The following is a 17,378-nucleotide window of genomic DNA, read 5'->3' as shown; positions in this document are numbered from 1 at the left end:
TTGTCCACCAGGCAAAAACAATTAAAAGTCTGACCACTTAGAAAAACAACAGAAGTAGGCTAAATGATAAAATACTAATTTTGAAAACTAATTAAAAAATGTAAATGTTTATCCACAAAATTATTACCTTGTAAAAAATGGCGATTAAACAGATTTACAGCACAAACAATACACAATTTGTCACATAAGAATTAATGTTAGTTGACTTTATAAAATTATAAGCTTCACATTTCTACTTTTTAATTATCCAATAATTATCGTAGGTGCCTCACTGTTCTATCTTAAAGACAGGTAAAAAAAAAAACATGTGTGTGCCAATCAACATTTATACCAAAAATAGGAATAAATACTTTGTCCTCCATTCAGTATGCTCTTAATGTTCAGTATGCTCCTGACATTCAGTATGCACCTGATGTTAAGTATGCTCCTGACGTTCAGTGTGTGTCTGATGTCCAGTATACTCCCGACGTTCAGTATGTTCCTGATGTTCAGTATGCACCTGATGTACAGTATGCACCTGATGTTCAGTATGCACCTGATGTTCAGTATGCACCTGATGTACAGTATGCACCTGATGTTCAGTATGCTCCTGATGTTCAGTATGCTTCATCATGCACCTGATGTTCAGTATGCTTCTGATGTTCAGTATGCTCCTGATGTTCAGTATGCTTCATCATGCACCTGATGTACAGTATGCTTCTGATGTTCAGTATGCTTCTGATGTTCAGTATGCTTCTGATGTTCAGTATGCTCCTGATGTTCAGTATGCTTCATCATGCACCTGATGTACAGTATGCTTCTGATGTTCAGTATGCACCTTATGTTCAGTATGCACCTGATGTTCAGTATTCTCCTGACATTCAGTATGCTTCATCATGCACCTTATGTCCAGTATGCACCTGATGTTCAGTATGCACCTGATGTACAATATGCACCTGATGTTCAGTATGCACCTGATGTTCAGTATGAACCTGATGTTCAGTATGCACCTGATGTACAGTATGCACCTGATGTTCAGTATGCTTCATCATGCACCTTATGTCCAGTATGCACCTGATGTTCAGTATGCACCTGATGAACAGTATGCACCTGATGTTCAGTATGCTCCTGATGTTCAGTATGCTTCATCATGCACCTGATGTTCAGTATGCTTCTGATGTTCAGTATGCTCCTGATGTTCAGTATGCTTCATCATGCACCTGATGTTCAGTATGCTCCTGATGTTCAGTATGCTTCATCATGCACCTGATGTACAGTATGCTTCTGATGTTCAGTATGCTTCTGATGTTCAGTATGCTCCTGATGTTCAGTATGCTTCATCATGCACCTGATGTACAGTATGCTTCTGATGTTCAGTATGCACCTTATGTTCAGTATGCACCTGATGTTCAGTATTCTCCTGACGTTCAGTATGCTTCATCATGCACCTTATGTCCAGTATGCACCTGATGTTCAGTATGCACCTGATGTACAATATGCACCTGATGTTCAGTATGCACCTGATGTTCAGTATGCACCTTATGTTCAGTATGCACCTGATGTACAGTATGCACCTGATGTTCAGTATGCACCTGATGTACAGTATGCACCTGATGTTCAGTATGCTCCTGATGTTCAGTATGCTTCATCATGCACCTGATGTACAGTATGCTTCTGATGTTGATGTTCAGTATGCTTCTGATGTTCAGTATGCTTCTGATGTTCAGTATGTTCCTGATGTTCAGTATGCTTCATCATGCACCTGATGTACAGTATGCTTCTGATGTTCAGTATGCACCTTATGTTCAGTATGCACCTGATGTTCAGTATTCTCCTGATGTTCGGTATGCTCCTGATGTTCAGTATGCTTCTGATGTTCAGTATGCACCTGATGTACAGTATGCACCTGATGTTCAGTATGCTCCTGATGTTCAGTATGCTTCATCATGCACCTGATGTTCAGTATGCTCCTGATGTTCAGTATGCTTCATCATGCACCTGATGTACAGTATGCTTCTGATGTTCAGTATGCACCTTATGTTCAGTATGCACCTGATGTTCAGTATTCTCCTGATGTTCAGTATGCACCTGATGTTCAGTATGCTTCTGATGTTCAGTATGCACCTGATGTTCAGTATGCTTCTGATGTTCAGTATGCTCCTGACGTTCAAAGACTCACACTGCATCCGAAATCGAATACTTCCCTGCAATATGAGAAAAACAGTAGGCCAACAGAATATGTCCAAATACATGGTTTTCAATATAACATACTTTTTTAACAGTCACAAAGTAAATTCCAATTCAAATGTAGTACCTACTCAGTATACGATTTCAGACACACTGCCAGTCTCTCTAAACTCTTCCTTTTCGCAAGCCTACTCTGCTCTGATTGGTCAGCAAGGCCCAGTCTGTTGTGATTGGTCTATTGCTTACAGCATGTGTCGAAAATGAACCACCAATTACCATATCAGAATTTCAGCTCCAGAGGCTTCCTCGGCGTTGGTTACTTCGTATCAATTCCAGCGTTCATCCTTTTGAAGTGCATGCAAAGTGAAATTGCAGCGCTGAAAACAGCATCTTCTCGACATGTCAACAACACAAACCAAGGCACAACTACAGTGTTTGAGGGCGGGTCGAATTAGACGTTGTTCACATGCAGCCAATGAAGAACATAGGCTTGCATTATGTAAATTTGTTACATTGTTACGCAGATACCTCATAAGAAGTGAGACTGTAATTGCTGTCAACTCATTTCAGCAGTTCAGAATCGATTCTTTCTTTTAGGAGAAAATTACTTTATTTGTCGTGCAACTTTGATCTTTAATACTTTGCAGACCTTTTAGATTTACAAACAACTAGCTATATTACACACTGCACAAAAGTTTATATATTTGAAAAAGCATAATAGGGGCACTTTAATATCTCATGCAATTAAAAAATCATAACCAACAACTGACAATCAACAAATGGCAAATAAAATTCCTGGCACACTACTAAACCCTTATCAAAACTGTTTTTCTTTTAGACTGAGGTAAAAGTGCATTGACATTTGCGTAGGCTACTGGCAAGCTCTGTTTATTTGTTTATCATGCAGGTTCATAGCCTACAATTTACCTTCATTCATTTTCCATGGTGTTTATGCTTTACTATTTGTGCTATACATGCATCAGCCATCTGAATAAGTGCTACACACTGAATTCTTCCTAAATAGGCTACTTTTGAATTAATCTGTTTATTGTCAGATCTGTGAATGTATACGTTAGCTTTATGATTAAATATATGAAACGAAAACAAACTTGTTACATTAGTGAGTTATGTCAACTGTGTTCAATGTAATTGGTTAAATCTGTTGCTTACAGTAACACGAATATGGATTAATCTTAATAAAAGCAGTGGTATAAGGCTCCACTAAGACCGTGAAATGTTCAGGAGAGTACAAACTTCGGTGAACTTGTCCTCGTTTACACTGACTTGTTTCCTAAGAGGAACTCTGCAGCTGTTACATAATGATTCAGAAACGCAACTATGGTGACGGAGTGTATGTGTGAGATACCGTACTAACGTGTGTGTGTATTATCAGCCTGTGGCAGCACAGTTATGTCATTGACCGCTCAGCTTCTGCTCAGCATGTTGTCTTTTTTCTGGAGAAACGGAGTGGAGACACCGGAACCGCTTAAAGCAGACGTGTCAGGTAAAGTTTCTGAAGTGGACATTTTCATGTAAGGAACACTGTTGTGACGAGCTATATCCTCAAGGCCAGATGTTAAAGGAATAGTTCACTTAAAAATGAAAATTCTGTCATCATTTACTCACCCTCAAGTTGTTTCAAACCTGTGTGAATTTCTCTCTTCTGCTAAACACAAAGGAATATATTGCGGTGTTGAACCGGCCCATTGACTTCCATAGTAGGAAAAAGAAAATACCGTGGAAGTCAATGGGGTTGTTTGCTTACCAACATTCTTCATCTTCTTTTGTGTTCAGCAGAAGAAAGAAATTCACACAGGTTTGAAACAACTTGAGGGTGAGTAAATGATGACAGAATTTTCATTTTGAACTGAACTAATCCTTTAACTTGCAGCAAGAGCAATGGAAAACTGTGCGTTTTTTTTAAATGCACATTTGTGAAAGAACTTATACATTGGTTTGTCTACGGAACAAGGAATTTGACCATTTGTAGTAGGCTATGCGTCCGAGTCGTTCTGGGCTGGACCTTTTCGATGAATCGTTTGAACCAGTTCACAAAACCCTTTCACACAGTTTTTAAAATAGGCTACATGTATAGATATGGGGAATATTTGCATCTTATTTAAACGTGCAAAAACTTTTATTTGAATAAAAAATAAATAAAAATTAAAGTTTTTTTTGGGCTTTTAGTATTCACTATGTTAGCCTTACTGTTATATAACCCAGTGTGCTCCAAAACATTGACAAAATGCGCATTTAGAAGATATAAGCATTCAAAGCTTTACAGTATTTCACTTAGGCCTATGCAAATATGGATCAATGATTTTGAGGTAACACTTTATTTTGATGGTCCTTTTTGAACATTCTACTAACTAACCAACCAACTACATGTCAACTAACTAACTGTCATAACAGTATTAGTAGACTGTCTGTTTAATATCTGCTAACTCTTTATTGTGATGCTCTAACAGACATTCTACTGACTATAAGTAACTTTGCAACTACATGTCAACTTATTCTAACCGTAACCCTACCAGTGTATTTATACTCTACTTACACTCTAATGAGAGATAGTAGACATGTAGGTGCAACCTTACTTATAGTCAACAGAATGTGTAAAAGGGACCATCAAAATAAAGTGAAACTGATTTTGATGACATCAGCTTCTCATCTGATTTTCTGTCCAATCAAATGCTCTCTAGAATCTAATAGCTGTTCGATATGTCCCGCCCTGTCTTCCTGTTTCAGTGGAAATATCAACATATTGAATGATGCTGCTCGTTTCAAGGCATTTCAGTGAGCCATTAAATCTTAGACTTTCTGTTGAAGCCATTGCTACACGTTTTTTCATCTTAATTAAAATGTAAAAAATAAATAATAATAATAAAAATAAAATAAATAAAAATAAAATAAAACTTTTAAAATTGCAATTCCTGGTGGTGAAGAACTATACACTACCTACCTATGATCCTGCAGAAAAATATCCACCAATCATAGAGTGCAACAGTCCGGTTCCAGAAGTAAATATGAAAATCCCATTCAATTTTGAGATACTAATCCCAGAATTATTGCCGGCACATTGAGACTCACCGTAATCAGCATACCAAATTTCACAACTTGGACAAACAACCATATGTGACCCTGAATCACAAAACCAGTCACATGTCGCGCAGGTAAATTTGTGGCAATAGCCAACAGATTTTTATGCCAAAAATCATTAGGCTATTAAGTACAGATCATGTTCCATGAAGAAATTTTGTAGATTTCCTACTGTAAATATATAAAACATTTATTTTTGTGAGTGAATGCAGCACAATCACCAACATAAATGGAGAACTTTAAAGGCGATTTTCTCAGTGTTTCGATTTTTTTGCACCCTCAGATTCCAGATTTTCAAATAGTTGTATCTCAGCCAAATATTGTCCTATAACAAACCATACATCAATTGAAAGCTTTATTCAGCTTTCATATGATGTTTAAATCTCAATTTCATAAAATTGCTCCATGTGACTGGTTTTGTGGTCCAGGGTCACATATTACTTTGGACTAATCATCCACCCAAATACTGTAATTGTGCACCTTTTTGCTCCCTGAATTGACATACTTCTCATAGATTTGTTGAAAGCCACATTACACTATAACCTCAATGGCCTGTTCAGTTCACACACTGCATTGTCTGCTTTATTTAGGCTCCATCCCACCATGGCTTCAGGGGACACTTTTGCGCAATGGTCCTGGTCTGTTCTCAGTTGGTAACACTTCATACAAGCACTGGTTTGATGGAATGGCACTCATTCACAGTTTCACCTTTAAAGATGGTACGTCGGGTGCATGGGCAAGAACCTTTTAAATTACATTTATGAAAAGTACTACAATGAACATTGTTGCAGAAATCTGCAAGGTGCATGTGTCATTTTACTATATCTAGGAAAGTGTTAACAGAGTGTTGGATGAGCCATAAACAGTTAAATTGTCATTTTCCAGGGGATGTGTTTTACAGGAGCAAATTCTTGAAGAGTGAAACATTCAAAAAGAACATTGCTGCCGATAGGATCGTTGTGTCTGAATTCGGGACCATGGTGTACCCAGATCCCTGCAAGAATATATTCTCCAAGTAAAAAGATCATTCTTTCTGGACTTTTTCAATTTTGTATTAAATCCAATCAAAATGACCTGGATAATTGCTTCGTGTTGCTTTGTAGAGCCTTCAGTTACCTGGTGAACGCCATTCCGGATTTCACAGATAATAATCTCATTAACATCATAAGATATGGTGAAGATTATTACGCGTCATCAGAAGTGAACTACATTAACAAAATTGACCCACTGACACTCGACACATTAGGAAGAGTGAGTCCAAATGTGTTCATTATTTCAATTCTTTGTTCTACCAACTGCATCTCAAGATATTTTTTTTCAATTTGCTGCTGATAAATTGTCCTTTATTATCTTTTCAGACGAACTACAGAAACCATATCGCCCTCAACTTGGCAACCGCACACCCTCACTATGATGATGAAGGGAACACGTACAACATGGGCACTGCCATTATGAACTTTGGCAGACCGAAATATGTTATTTTCAAGGTGCCCGCCAATGCCTCAGGTAACCAGAGAAATAGCATTAGACCATGTTAAAGGAGAACTCCGGTCAATTTTAACATTGAGCTCATTTTTTTGTACATTTGGAGTGCTGTCAGTACAGAGAACAACGACAAAAATCGGTGTTGCCTACACCGTGTTATCCTCTTTTTAAAATTTGCACCCTGTTGACTTCAATGGGGCAAGTTTTAAACCTGCTTTTAGCCTCTTAACATCCTTGATGTGTCATTACAAGTGCACAGGTCATGTGAGTGATTCCTTCGGAGTGAACGCGGGTCAATCTGACTGCAGTAGATGTGAAAGATATTAATAAAAATGATGTTAATTCAGCCAGCGCAAATACCTGTATTTACATCCTGTTTTCGGTCGAAGTCCATAGTAATCGATTGTTGAGTTCACGCGCATGATCATAGGTACTAAACCAATGCGCGTGAACTCGACAATCGATTACTATTGACTTTGACCGAAAACAGGATGTACAACATTTTTATTAATATCTTTCACATCTACTGCAGTCAGATTCACCGTGTTCACTCTGAAGGAATCACTCACATGGCTGTGCACTTGTAATGACACATCAAGGATGTTAAGAGGCTAAAAGCAGGTTTAAAACTTGCCCCATTGAAGTCAACAGGGTGCAAATTTTAAAAAGAGGATAACACGGTGTAGGCAACACCGATTTTTGTCGTTGTTCTCTGTACTGACAGCACTCCAAATTTACAAAAAAATTAGCTTAATGTTAAAATTGACCGGAGTTCTCCTTTAATCTCGTAAGACACATTCACACCAAGAACAATAACTATAAAGACAACTATAACAATAACTATATTAGTGTAACGGTCACCAGCTGGAGTGCCCTTGAGAGCCACCAGAGGGCACTCCACACCAGACTATTGTCACTCCACAAACTACATTTCCCAGAACTCACTGCCCGGACTCATCATCACTGATTGCATTCACCTGTATCTCATTACCTTGTTAGTTTCAGCCTATTTATTCCATGGTCACTCATTGTGAAGTTTTGTTTGTGTCACACTGCATTTCTGAGCATTCTCCCTGGTTTCATGTCTCTTGGATTTCTTGCCCTGTTCACTGGCTATCATGAACTACACGAAGGTTGAGATCCAAATGCAGCTTTATTTAAGGCATAAGCCAAAGAACAGGCAATAGGTCAAACACAGGCAGGCAGTCTGTAAAAACAAACAAACCAGGCAGGGGTCAGAGGCATAAGAGTAGTGATGTTACATATGACACTGAAGCTTCGATGCGCGTATCACATAAGCGACACAATTTGTAGAGGCGTGTATTCGTTTACTAGAGTCACGTGATCGATGACAAACGAAGCCTCACTTTCTGTCCAGTCACGTGCGCGTTTCGCTTTGGGTGTCAGAAGGCTCGAACTTCAGATCGTATTTAACGAGTCATTGTTGCCTCAGTTTGGTTGATATTTACAATTATTGATATTGACATTTAATAACAGATGATCCTATCAGACAATGTCCTTATTCATTGTAGAGAGAGAGAGAGAGAGAGAGAGAGAGAAAAAAGGCCTACATTAAATCTTATTGAATCATATAAGCTTATAAGCTATTATATTTTATTGTCACACTTTAATGGGAAAATGAATTTATTTAATGAACAAATCAAACACAAACATGTAAGGCTTTTATTTGTACACATAACATTGAAACTATGGAGTGTGTTGGGGTTGCTTCATCTGCCAGAGCTTCTAACACAGGCTTCTGGCTGCTTTATTTTAAATAAGCACCAGATGGCGCTGTTCTCGGCGCTGTTCTCGACACTCTCGAAGCTTTGAATCTTTTCCCGGAACAGTCAGGGGAAAGCCTCAGTGATTCATGAGGCTTCATTTCCCCATCCCTACAAAAGAGTAATCCAGGGAACAGGGCAAGAAATCCAAAAAACCAAGAGACATGAAACCAGGGAGAATGCTCAGAAAGGCAGTGAGACACACTCAAAACTTCACAATGAGTGAACATGGAATAAACAGGCTGAAACTAACAAGGTAATGAGATACAGGTGAATGCAATCAGTGATGATGAGTCCGGGCAGTGAGTTCTGGGAAATGTAGTTTGCGAGGGAGTGATAATAGTCTGGTGTGGAGTGCCCTCTGGTGGCCCTCACTCCAGCTGGTGACCGTTACAATTAGCGTCCCCACCGACGTTCAACATTGTTTAGTTTATTCTAACGAAATTATTCTAACGTTTATTCGTTTGTTCTGCAGTTTTGTCATCTGCTGCTTTAAATGCTCAAGCTCTTCAAAACAGGGTGGATTCTGATTGGCTGTTAATCATTCATCAGCTGGAAAAAATCAATCTGAAAGTAATTCCAATGATATTGTTTATCTGTGCTGTTATCGTTATAATTGTGGTGTGGACTCTGCTATTCTTTTACATTTAGAAAGATTTTTAAAACTATATCAGTATCATTATAGTTATCATCCTGGGTGTGGACGGGTCTTTAAACTTGTTTTGAACCCTTTGATGGGACTAAAAATTTACGTTTGGAATTTTTTAAATGGTACCAAACTTAGTGACTTTTGTCATATTTGCTATATGAACACACAAACAATTTTAGACATGATTAGAAAAGACTAATTGTCAGCTGGCAAAAAATATGAAACAGTTTCTATATGTAAAGTATTTTTGGGTTTGTAGATTCAGTTTATAAATAAAAAGAGGAATCAGCACACGAAACAAACTCAAAGTTCAAGGTCCATTGAAAAAGTGCTGAAGATAGTCCAAGATGGACTGAAACGTTTGCTCTTTGTTTTCTTTTTCTTTTTTGTGCACAGTCACATATTTGTTAGGTATTTTGTTGTCGCTTTATATGAGAATCTTAAGTACAATATTTTTCAGTGGACCTTGAACTTTGAGTTTGTTTGGTGTGCGGATTCTTCTTTTTGTTTTTCATAAAAAAATAGTCACACTTGTGATCGCCACGGTCAAAAATGACCAGCATAGGAAATACAAAAAATACACAGCAATTTTTTGGGGTACAACATACAAATCAGCCACGATAAAGCAGTCTTCGATAATCTCTAAATATATATCCAAATGCATAACCTCATAAAAGTAATTATGTCTGAATATACTCTTATAAGCAACAAGTGAATTCACAGCCTTGTATATTGTGTATTTATATATATGTCACAATATGTGGCTGTCGTAATGAGCGCACGACAAATGGAGTACAAACAAGTACTCTTTAATCCAGATACCACTAGAAGAATGCAGGAGAACAGAATAACTCAACCACATGAAACGCGAAGGATACAGGACAATGGACTGAGGAAACTGAGGGCTTAAATACATATAGAGTAATCAACGGAAAACAGAACAGATGTGTGGAACTAATTAACAACCAAGGAAACTAACAAAGCAACACAGGAAAACTCCGGTAGATGGGAACAGGGAAAACAGAACCTGTATTAGGCTAAATGAAAATAAAATAAAATAGTTTTTTTAATATGTGACCCTTGACCACAAAACCAGTCACATGGGTAAATTTTTTGAAATTGAGATTTATACATCAGTGTAAAAATGAATAAATAAGTTTCCACTGATGTATGGTTTATTAGGATAGGACAATATTTGGCCGAGATATGACTATTTGAAAATCTGGAATCTGAGGATGCAAAAAAAATCTAAACATTGAGAAAATCGCCTTTAAAGTTGTCCATTTTATGTTCGCGATTGTGCGGCATTCACTCACAAAAATAAATGTTTTATATATTATATATATACGGTAGGAAATTTACAAAATATCTTCATGGAACATGATCTTTACTTAATATCCTAATGATTTTTGGCATAAAAGAAAAATCGATAATTTTGACCCATACAATGTATTGTTGGCTATTGCCACAAATATACCCGTGCAACTTATGACTGGTTTTGTGATCCAGGGTCACATATTTGTATTATTTTATATATATATAAACAGTTAGAGGTAATTATTGTCTAGTACAATGAAATCCACACAAAATACGAAATATTAAAGAATAATTATTATAGAAACAAAATGAAGTACATTCGTTTAATTAACACAAACAAACAAAATATTTTACGCTTATTATCTTCAGTCTGTTTCAACAGTCAAAAATCACAAGTGTGACCCCTAAAAGCGAAGAATACTATAGATTTCAGAAAGAACACCTACATAATGTATGCAATTCTTATTGCAGATAAAGGGAAGGATAAGCCAGCCCTCAGGAAGGTGGAGCAAATTTGCTCCATTCCTTTCCGCTCCACGTTGTTCCCAAGTTACTTCCACAGCTTTGGCATGACGGAGAACTACATTATCTTTGTGGAGCAGGCCTTCAAGCTGGATATCCTCAAACTGGCCACAGCTTACTTCAGAGATGTCAACTGGGGCAGTTGCCTGAAATTCGACAAAGATGACATTGTGAGCAAAAATTTTTTTTTTTTTTTTTGTTTGTTTAAAATAGTAAAATCATCTAAAATAGTACTTTATCCATTCTTTAAATGCTTCAGTAACTGTCCAAAATAATCTAACAACTGTTGGTTTTGATCACCACATAGACACTGATCCATCTGATCAATAGGAAGACTGGGAAAACTGTGAGCACAAAGTACTACGCAGACCCATTTGTGGTCTTCCATCACATCAATGCTTATGAGGAAGATGGCCATGTCGTCTTTGACTTGATTACATACCAGGACAGCAATCTGTACAATATGTTCTATCTACACAACATGAAGCAAGATGTTGCAGAGTTTATAGAGACCAACAAGGACTTCTCTCGACCAACATGCCAGCGGTTTGTCCTTCCTCTCAACATAGACAAGGTAATATACAGTAAAAAGGATTGAATTGCATAAGGCATCATTCCTTAGTCTTTATGGACGAGTTGGAGCAAGAAAACTCTTCCACATTTTTCTGTATATAATTATGAATTTTATCAAATGGAATCCAACTAAATTATGACCAAATTTCAGATTCCATATGCACTTAGATTTGATCAAAGTCCCTTTAAGGCAAGTCATTTCACTCGGCGGCCATCTTTGAAATAACGTTCGGGCATCTATTTCAGTCATGCCAGTACAGCTCCTGTCTCTTTGAATGGGGAAACATCAAATTCTCCAAAGCTGTTCACCAAGATTACGATTAAATTTCATGTTTGAAATCACCAATGAAATCTGACGACAACTGTCTCATAAATTTTGTTTCTAAATGTTCAAATCATGACGAAAAACTGCCTTTTTCAGTCTGGACCAGCCACTGCGCATGTGTAGTCATACGCGCTCGTCTCAGAACACTGATTGTTTTTAAAGGCATACTATGCAGTTTCCGTTTTTGTCAAACAGCAACTCTAGGGGTACTTGTATTTAACGTTACTGTCGTAAATACCACTCACGCAGAGCCGTCTCTGCACTCACGGCCCGATCCCCTCCCCGCTTTCTTCGTTTTCTTCATCGACTCTGCCATGATTCACGTCTGAAATGCGTGCTAGTGTCTTCCACAGAGGCTGCTTCATATGTTGTTGATGTATGTGACGTCGTGCCGTAAAGCAAGTCGTGATTGTCGCGAGATTTGGCGGGGCGCCACCTCTCAAACTTGCATTGCAGGTTTTGCCAGCGGCGTCCCCGCCTGCTTTGCTATCGGGATGATTCGCCCTACAATGAGTTCGTTTACCATGGAAATGACTTCAAAGCTGTTATATTAAGGTACACATCTTGCATAGTGTGCCTTTAAATCAGCCGCCAGCTGCAGTGACGCGATGACTTTACCAATTGGTGATTGGCTCTTTTATTTAGAAGACGGCAGACGGGACTTATTCGGCCATATTGCGCGTTGCACTTTCTCCCATTCATAGTGATATGAGTGCACCGTCTTTGCATACCTAAAGTCTTTTATTTGATTAGATTTGCCTTAATTTAACAATCCTTTTTCCTTATGATATCAGGAAACTCCCCCGGGCACCAACCTGGTCGTGCTGCCGGACACAACGGCCACAGCAGTGCTGCAGGAGGACGGCTCACTCTACTGCACCTCTGACACTATTTTTGAGGGTGATTCCTAAATTTAGAACTTGATCTTGATGACTTCATGACTTTTTTTTTCTCTCATGTTGACTTACTGTGTGTTTCTTGTATGATCACAGGTCTAGAATTACCAGGTATCAACTACAAATTCAACAGTAAGAAGTACAGATACTTCTATGGCACCAGGGTGGATTGGTCACCCTATCCAAGCAAGGTATATATTTCTAGCATTCTGGACATTTGTATTTACTTGAACCTTGTTTAGCCAGTTGAGCTATAAGACCACATCAACGGTTTTTGCAAAAAATGCAATGATTTATTAGTAGTTTCTCCTGTTGCATAGATCGCAAAAGTGGACATAGTTACCAGGACACATAAAGTGTGGACAGAGGAGGAATGTTACCCATCTGAGCCAGTGTTTGTGGCATCTCCGGATGCTGTTGAAGAAGATGATGGTGAGTATTTAGTGGAAATATTGGACATTTTTGCAAAATATGAAGAATGTTTCTGCATAATGCAGGCTGACAGAGTAAAAGATTTGAAAACAGTTAACTAGTTCAGTCATGAAACTCTAGATGGCTCAAATCCTTCACATGCAATCTGCTAGCAATCACACATCATTAGCACATGGCAAAAGATGAATGTTTGCTGTAGGATAGGGTAGTTCCTCTAAAACCCTCCCACTTCCCCAGCTCCACCTGCCTACGGGATTTATATACTGTATGTCTATGCAGCAGCAGCATAACTTACATGCTCTCAGCAGTGTGTCTGTGTATCTATTAGCAGTAGCAAGTCATTCTTGCTCTGAATCAGCAGCAGTATAGCAGAATAAGTCCACCAAAACCAAATACATTAACATGTTTAAAAGTATTCAGTGTTGTCATGACTGAACTCTATTTAATTTAACTATTTAATCAATTGCAAGTTGATTCTTCTTTGTTAAAATTGTGTGGCACATGAAGATGAGTGTCACGAACTGCTCCGAGACTTGAGTTGAAGATCCAAATTCAGCTTTATTGGGACAATCCAGAATTGTAATCCATATAACAGGCATAAGGGCAAAACGATAAAGCAAACAATCCAAACTTACGATAGGGTCCAAAAACACAGGCAAACAATGATATCCAGGACAATGAGCGAAGAACAAGAACAAGAACAAGTGAAAGGAAAGGAAAGGAAAGGAAAGGAAAGGAAAGGAAAGGAAAGGAAAGGAAAGGAAAGGAAAGGAAAGGAAAGAGGCACTCAGAATGGCAGTGTTACACAAAACAAGACTATGCAAAGTGAGAATGAAAACACAGGGCTTAAATAGGCAGATTTTAACAAGGGTAATCACACTCGGACACTGGGAAATGAGGTCCACAATGGGAAGGCCCAGGAGTCGGGATGGAGATTAAAGGAGACATTTTTTTGTAAATTTGGAGTGCTGTCAGTACAGAGAACAACGACAAAAATCGGTGTTGCCTACACCGTGTTATCCTCTTTTTAAAATTTGCACCCTGTTGACTTCAATGGGGCAAGTTTTAAACCTGCTTTTAGCCTCTTAACATCCTTGATGTGTCATTACAAGTGCACAGGTCATGTGAGTGATTCCTTCGGAGTGAACGCGGGTGAATCTGACTGCAGTAGATGTGGAAGATATGAATAAAAATTATGTTAATTCAGCCAGCGCACATACCTGTATTTACATCCTGTTTTCGGTCAAAGTCCATAGTAGTCAATTGTCGAGCATGATCGTACGTACTAAACCTATGCGCGTGAACTCAACAATCGATTACTGTGGACTTCGACCGAAAACAGGATGTAAATACAGGTATGTGCGCTGGCTGAAATAACATCATTTTTATTAATATCTTTCACATCTACTGCAGTCAGATTCACCCGCGTTCACTCTGAAGGAATCACTCACATGACCTGTGCACTTGTAATGACACATCAAGGATGTTAAGAGGCTAAAAGCAGGTTTAAAACTTGCCCCACTGAAGTCAACAGGGTGCAAATTTTAAAAAGAGGATAACACGGTGTAGGCAACACCGATTTTTGTCGTTGTTCTCTGTACTGACAGCACTCCAATTTACAAAAAAATGAGCTCAATGTTAAAATTGACCGGAGTTCTCCTTTAAGGGCACTCCAGCTGACGGATGTCACTATGAGGCTTCCAAATTGGTCAGTTATGAGGTTCCATGATGATTAGGCAACTCTCACTATATCTTGACAAAACATTCAGTAAGTGATTTTTCCTAATTTTCAGGTATTATCCTGTCTTCTGTGGTTTCATTCAATCCCCAAAAGCCACCTTTCCTAGTGGTCCTGGACGCTAAGTCCTTTGAGGAGATCGCTCGCGCTACCATTGATGCTACTATTCATGTGGACCTGCATGGGCTTTTCATCCATGAGAAGTCTACCTAAAATGGACATCAAAATGATGCACCAACCCATTGTGAAGGGTTTAAAGAACAATTCTTATTTGTTTATTTGTACATTTATGTATATGAAATATAAGAAGAGAAACAAGATCTAAAAAGAGAAATGAGTATATTAATTATTTTTTTCATTATTGTAAATTGTATTATATTTTTACAGACATTCTGTAAAACAGGCTATTGTTACATTGTAACATGATTATATAAAATTATCTCTCCTTAATTGTTTGTGACAATTGAGTGGATTTTAAATTGTAAATCCTGTTATTTATTATTCCTAATCTAGCCGTTTAATAACCCTGGCCACAAATGTATTGTTACAGCGGCGCTAATATGTTTCTCATTTGTAAGTCGCTTTGGATAAAAGCATCGGCTAAATGAATGATCATTTTTATAGACATTCTGTCCATTAAACAGGCTATTGTGATGCATGCAATTTAAGATTATCTGTTCATTGAGTTTAAAGCTGTAAAACATTATTTTACTGTAATTATTTGTATTGTGGTGCCATTAAAAATGTTTTGACATCTTATCCAGAGAATAAAGAGCAGCCAATTACTTCTGATGCTGATTATGCAATGACTTTGGACTAATATTGAGGGTAAAGTTCAGAAAGAGCAATGTACAGTTTGGATAACTATAAATAAATTAGTTTATTATTAATCACAAATCTGATAGGACTCAGCCAATGGCGTGTTTCAATCTCATATGTGTGGGTTTAATTGCCAGGGACCGGCACTATGTGGTGCCTAATGTTTCTTCAAGTCTCCCTACATGCAGGATCTTCCTTGAATATGAGGCTATAGGATTTTTTTCATGCTTAGTATAACTCTGATTGGGTAAAAGTATCAGCACATCTTTCCTCAGCAAGCCACGTGATCTGAGTTATTATTCATATCACAAGTTATTCATGTCACCAAACTTTAACAGGCCTACTTTAAATGGGTCCATGGAGGTTGTTCAAGTACTTAGGTTTATTAGTTTGTCAGTTGAAACATCAACATATGGTGTGAGAATTTTCTAGCTATTACAAAAGATGAGGTCATACAGTACATACAGTTCCAGTTTTCTTGAACGCACTATCTTATCTTTTAACAAGATGTTTCCTAAGACTACAATTATGATAAAGTAAGGCAGTAAATATTTTACATGTGCTCATAACAAAAGACAGCTTGCATGCATTAGTTTTTACCACAATTACTAATTCATAAACACAGTCCTCAATCAGATCACATGGAAGGATGTTTTTCATAACAAATCATTGTTCAAAAACAAGTTTTTAGTTCTACAACAGTTTTGCTAATGTTCCCTTTAAGTTATGAAAAAGTTTTGTATGTTCTCTGAATGTTTGAAACATCCAGTTTTTACAGGTTTTCTTGGCTTTGCGAACGTTAAGGAAACATTCCATTTGATATTTTTTTAAACATTATGGGAATTTTACTTTTAAATGTTCTCTGAATGTTCTGAAACAAATTTAGAAAATGTTAAACGAATGTCCAACTACTGTACAAAAAAAAAAAAAAAAAGTTGCTGCCTTAAGTGTTTAAGTACAATCAACATGGATGTTTAAGTCATATCGACTTAAATTACATTAAACTGACTTAAAAATAGTTGAATCTTGTAAAAAAAAAGTAGATTTGAATTTCGATCAGTTAAAGCAATGTAAAAACATGTTGTCATAACTTATTGATTATATATATTTATTTACATTGAATGTTTCAGAAAAAAACACTCCATGAACAATGTATAAATACTGCTATTGTTATTAAGACCATAACTTTGAATAGACATCCTATTAATGTTACTTAATAACTTTGAGAGAACCTTGTCAGAAGGTTAGCCAAAGTTAAGAGAACATTCACTGTTAGCTGGGAAGTTCCTTCTGAAATGTTGTTCCCATTCCAGTAATGAAACAAAGGGAGCTTACAGAGAAATGAGCAGCATCATTGCATGCATTCTATGAAATTATTTTTGAAACAGCAAACTCTGTTGAAGCTTAAAGGTTAGTGTAGTGGCTCTTATGCAGTGCAAATTGATTCAGATTCTTCCTTCTCCTCCGTCTGCATATGGCCACGGCTCTTGAAAAGGCCAATTTTTATGATCTTTCAGTGCAGTGATCATGTGGCCTTATTTCACTATCTGTATCATCATGGTGGTTATCAGTAAAT

General features: G+C 37.5%; 1 protein-coding gene across 1 annotated transcript; it reads left to right on the top strand.

The window, feature by feature from the left end:
- The first annotated feature begins 3,471 nt into the window (after window positions 1-3,471).
- On the top strand, window positions 3,472-15,877 carry bco1l (beta-carotene oxygenase 1, like). Its single transcript, XM_079865357.1, has 11 exons — window positions 3,472-3,670; window positions 5,853-5,981; window positions 6,148-6,277; window positions 6,366-6,513; window positions 6,621-6,768; window positions 10,969-11,189; window positions 11,327-11,593; window positions 12,712-12,817; window positions 12,910-13,004; window positions 13,134-13,245; window positions 15,039-15,877. The coding sequence occupies exons 1-11, from the start codon at window positions 3,577-3,579 to the stop codon at window positions 15,194-15,196; spliced, it is 1,608 nt and encodes a 535-aa protein (XP_079721483.1). The 5' UTR covers window positions 3,472-3,576; the 3' UTR covers window positions 15,197-15,877.
- The last annotated feature ends 1,501 nt before the right edge of the window (window positions 15,878-17,378 follow it).

The sequence above is a fragment of the Squalius cephalus genome (assembly GCF_949319135.1).
Source record: "Squalius cephalus genome assembly, chromosome: 3".
Lineage (NCBI taxonomy): Eukaryota > Metazoa > Chordata > Actinopteri > Cypriniformes > Leuciscidae > Squalius > Squalius cephalus.
The sequence above is the reverse complement of the archived record's forward strand: the minus strand, read 5'-3'. Positions and strand labels throughout refer to the sequence as shown.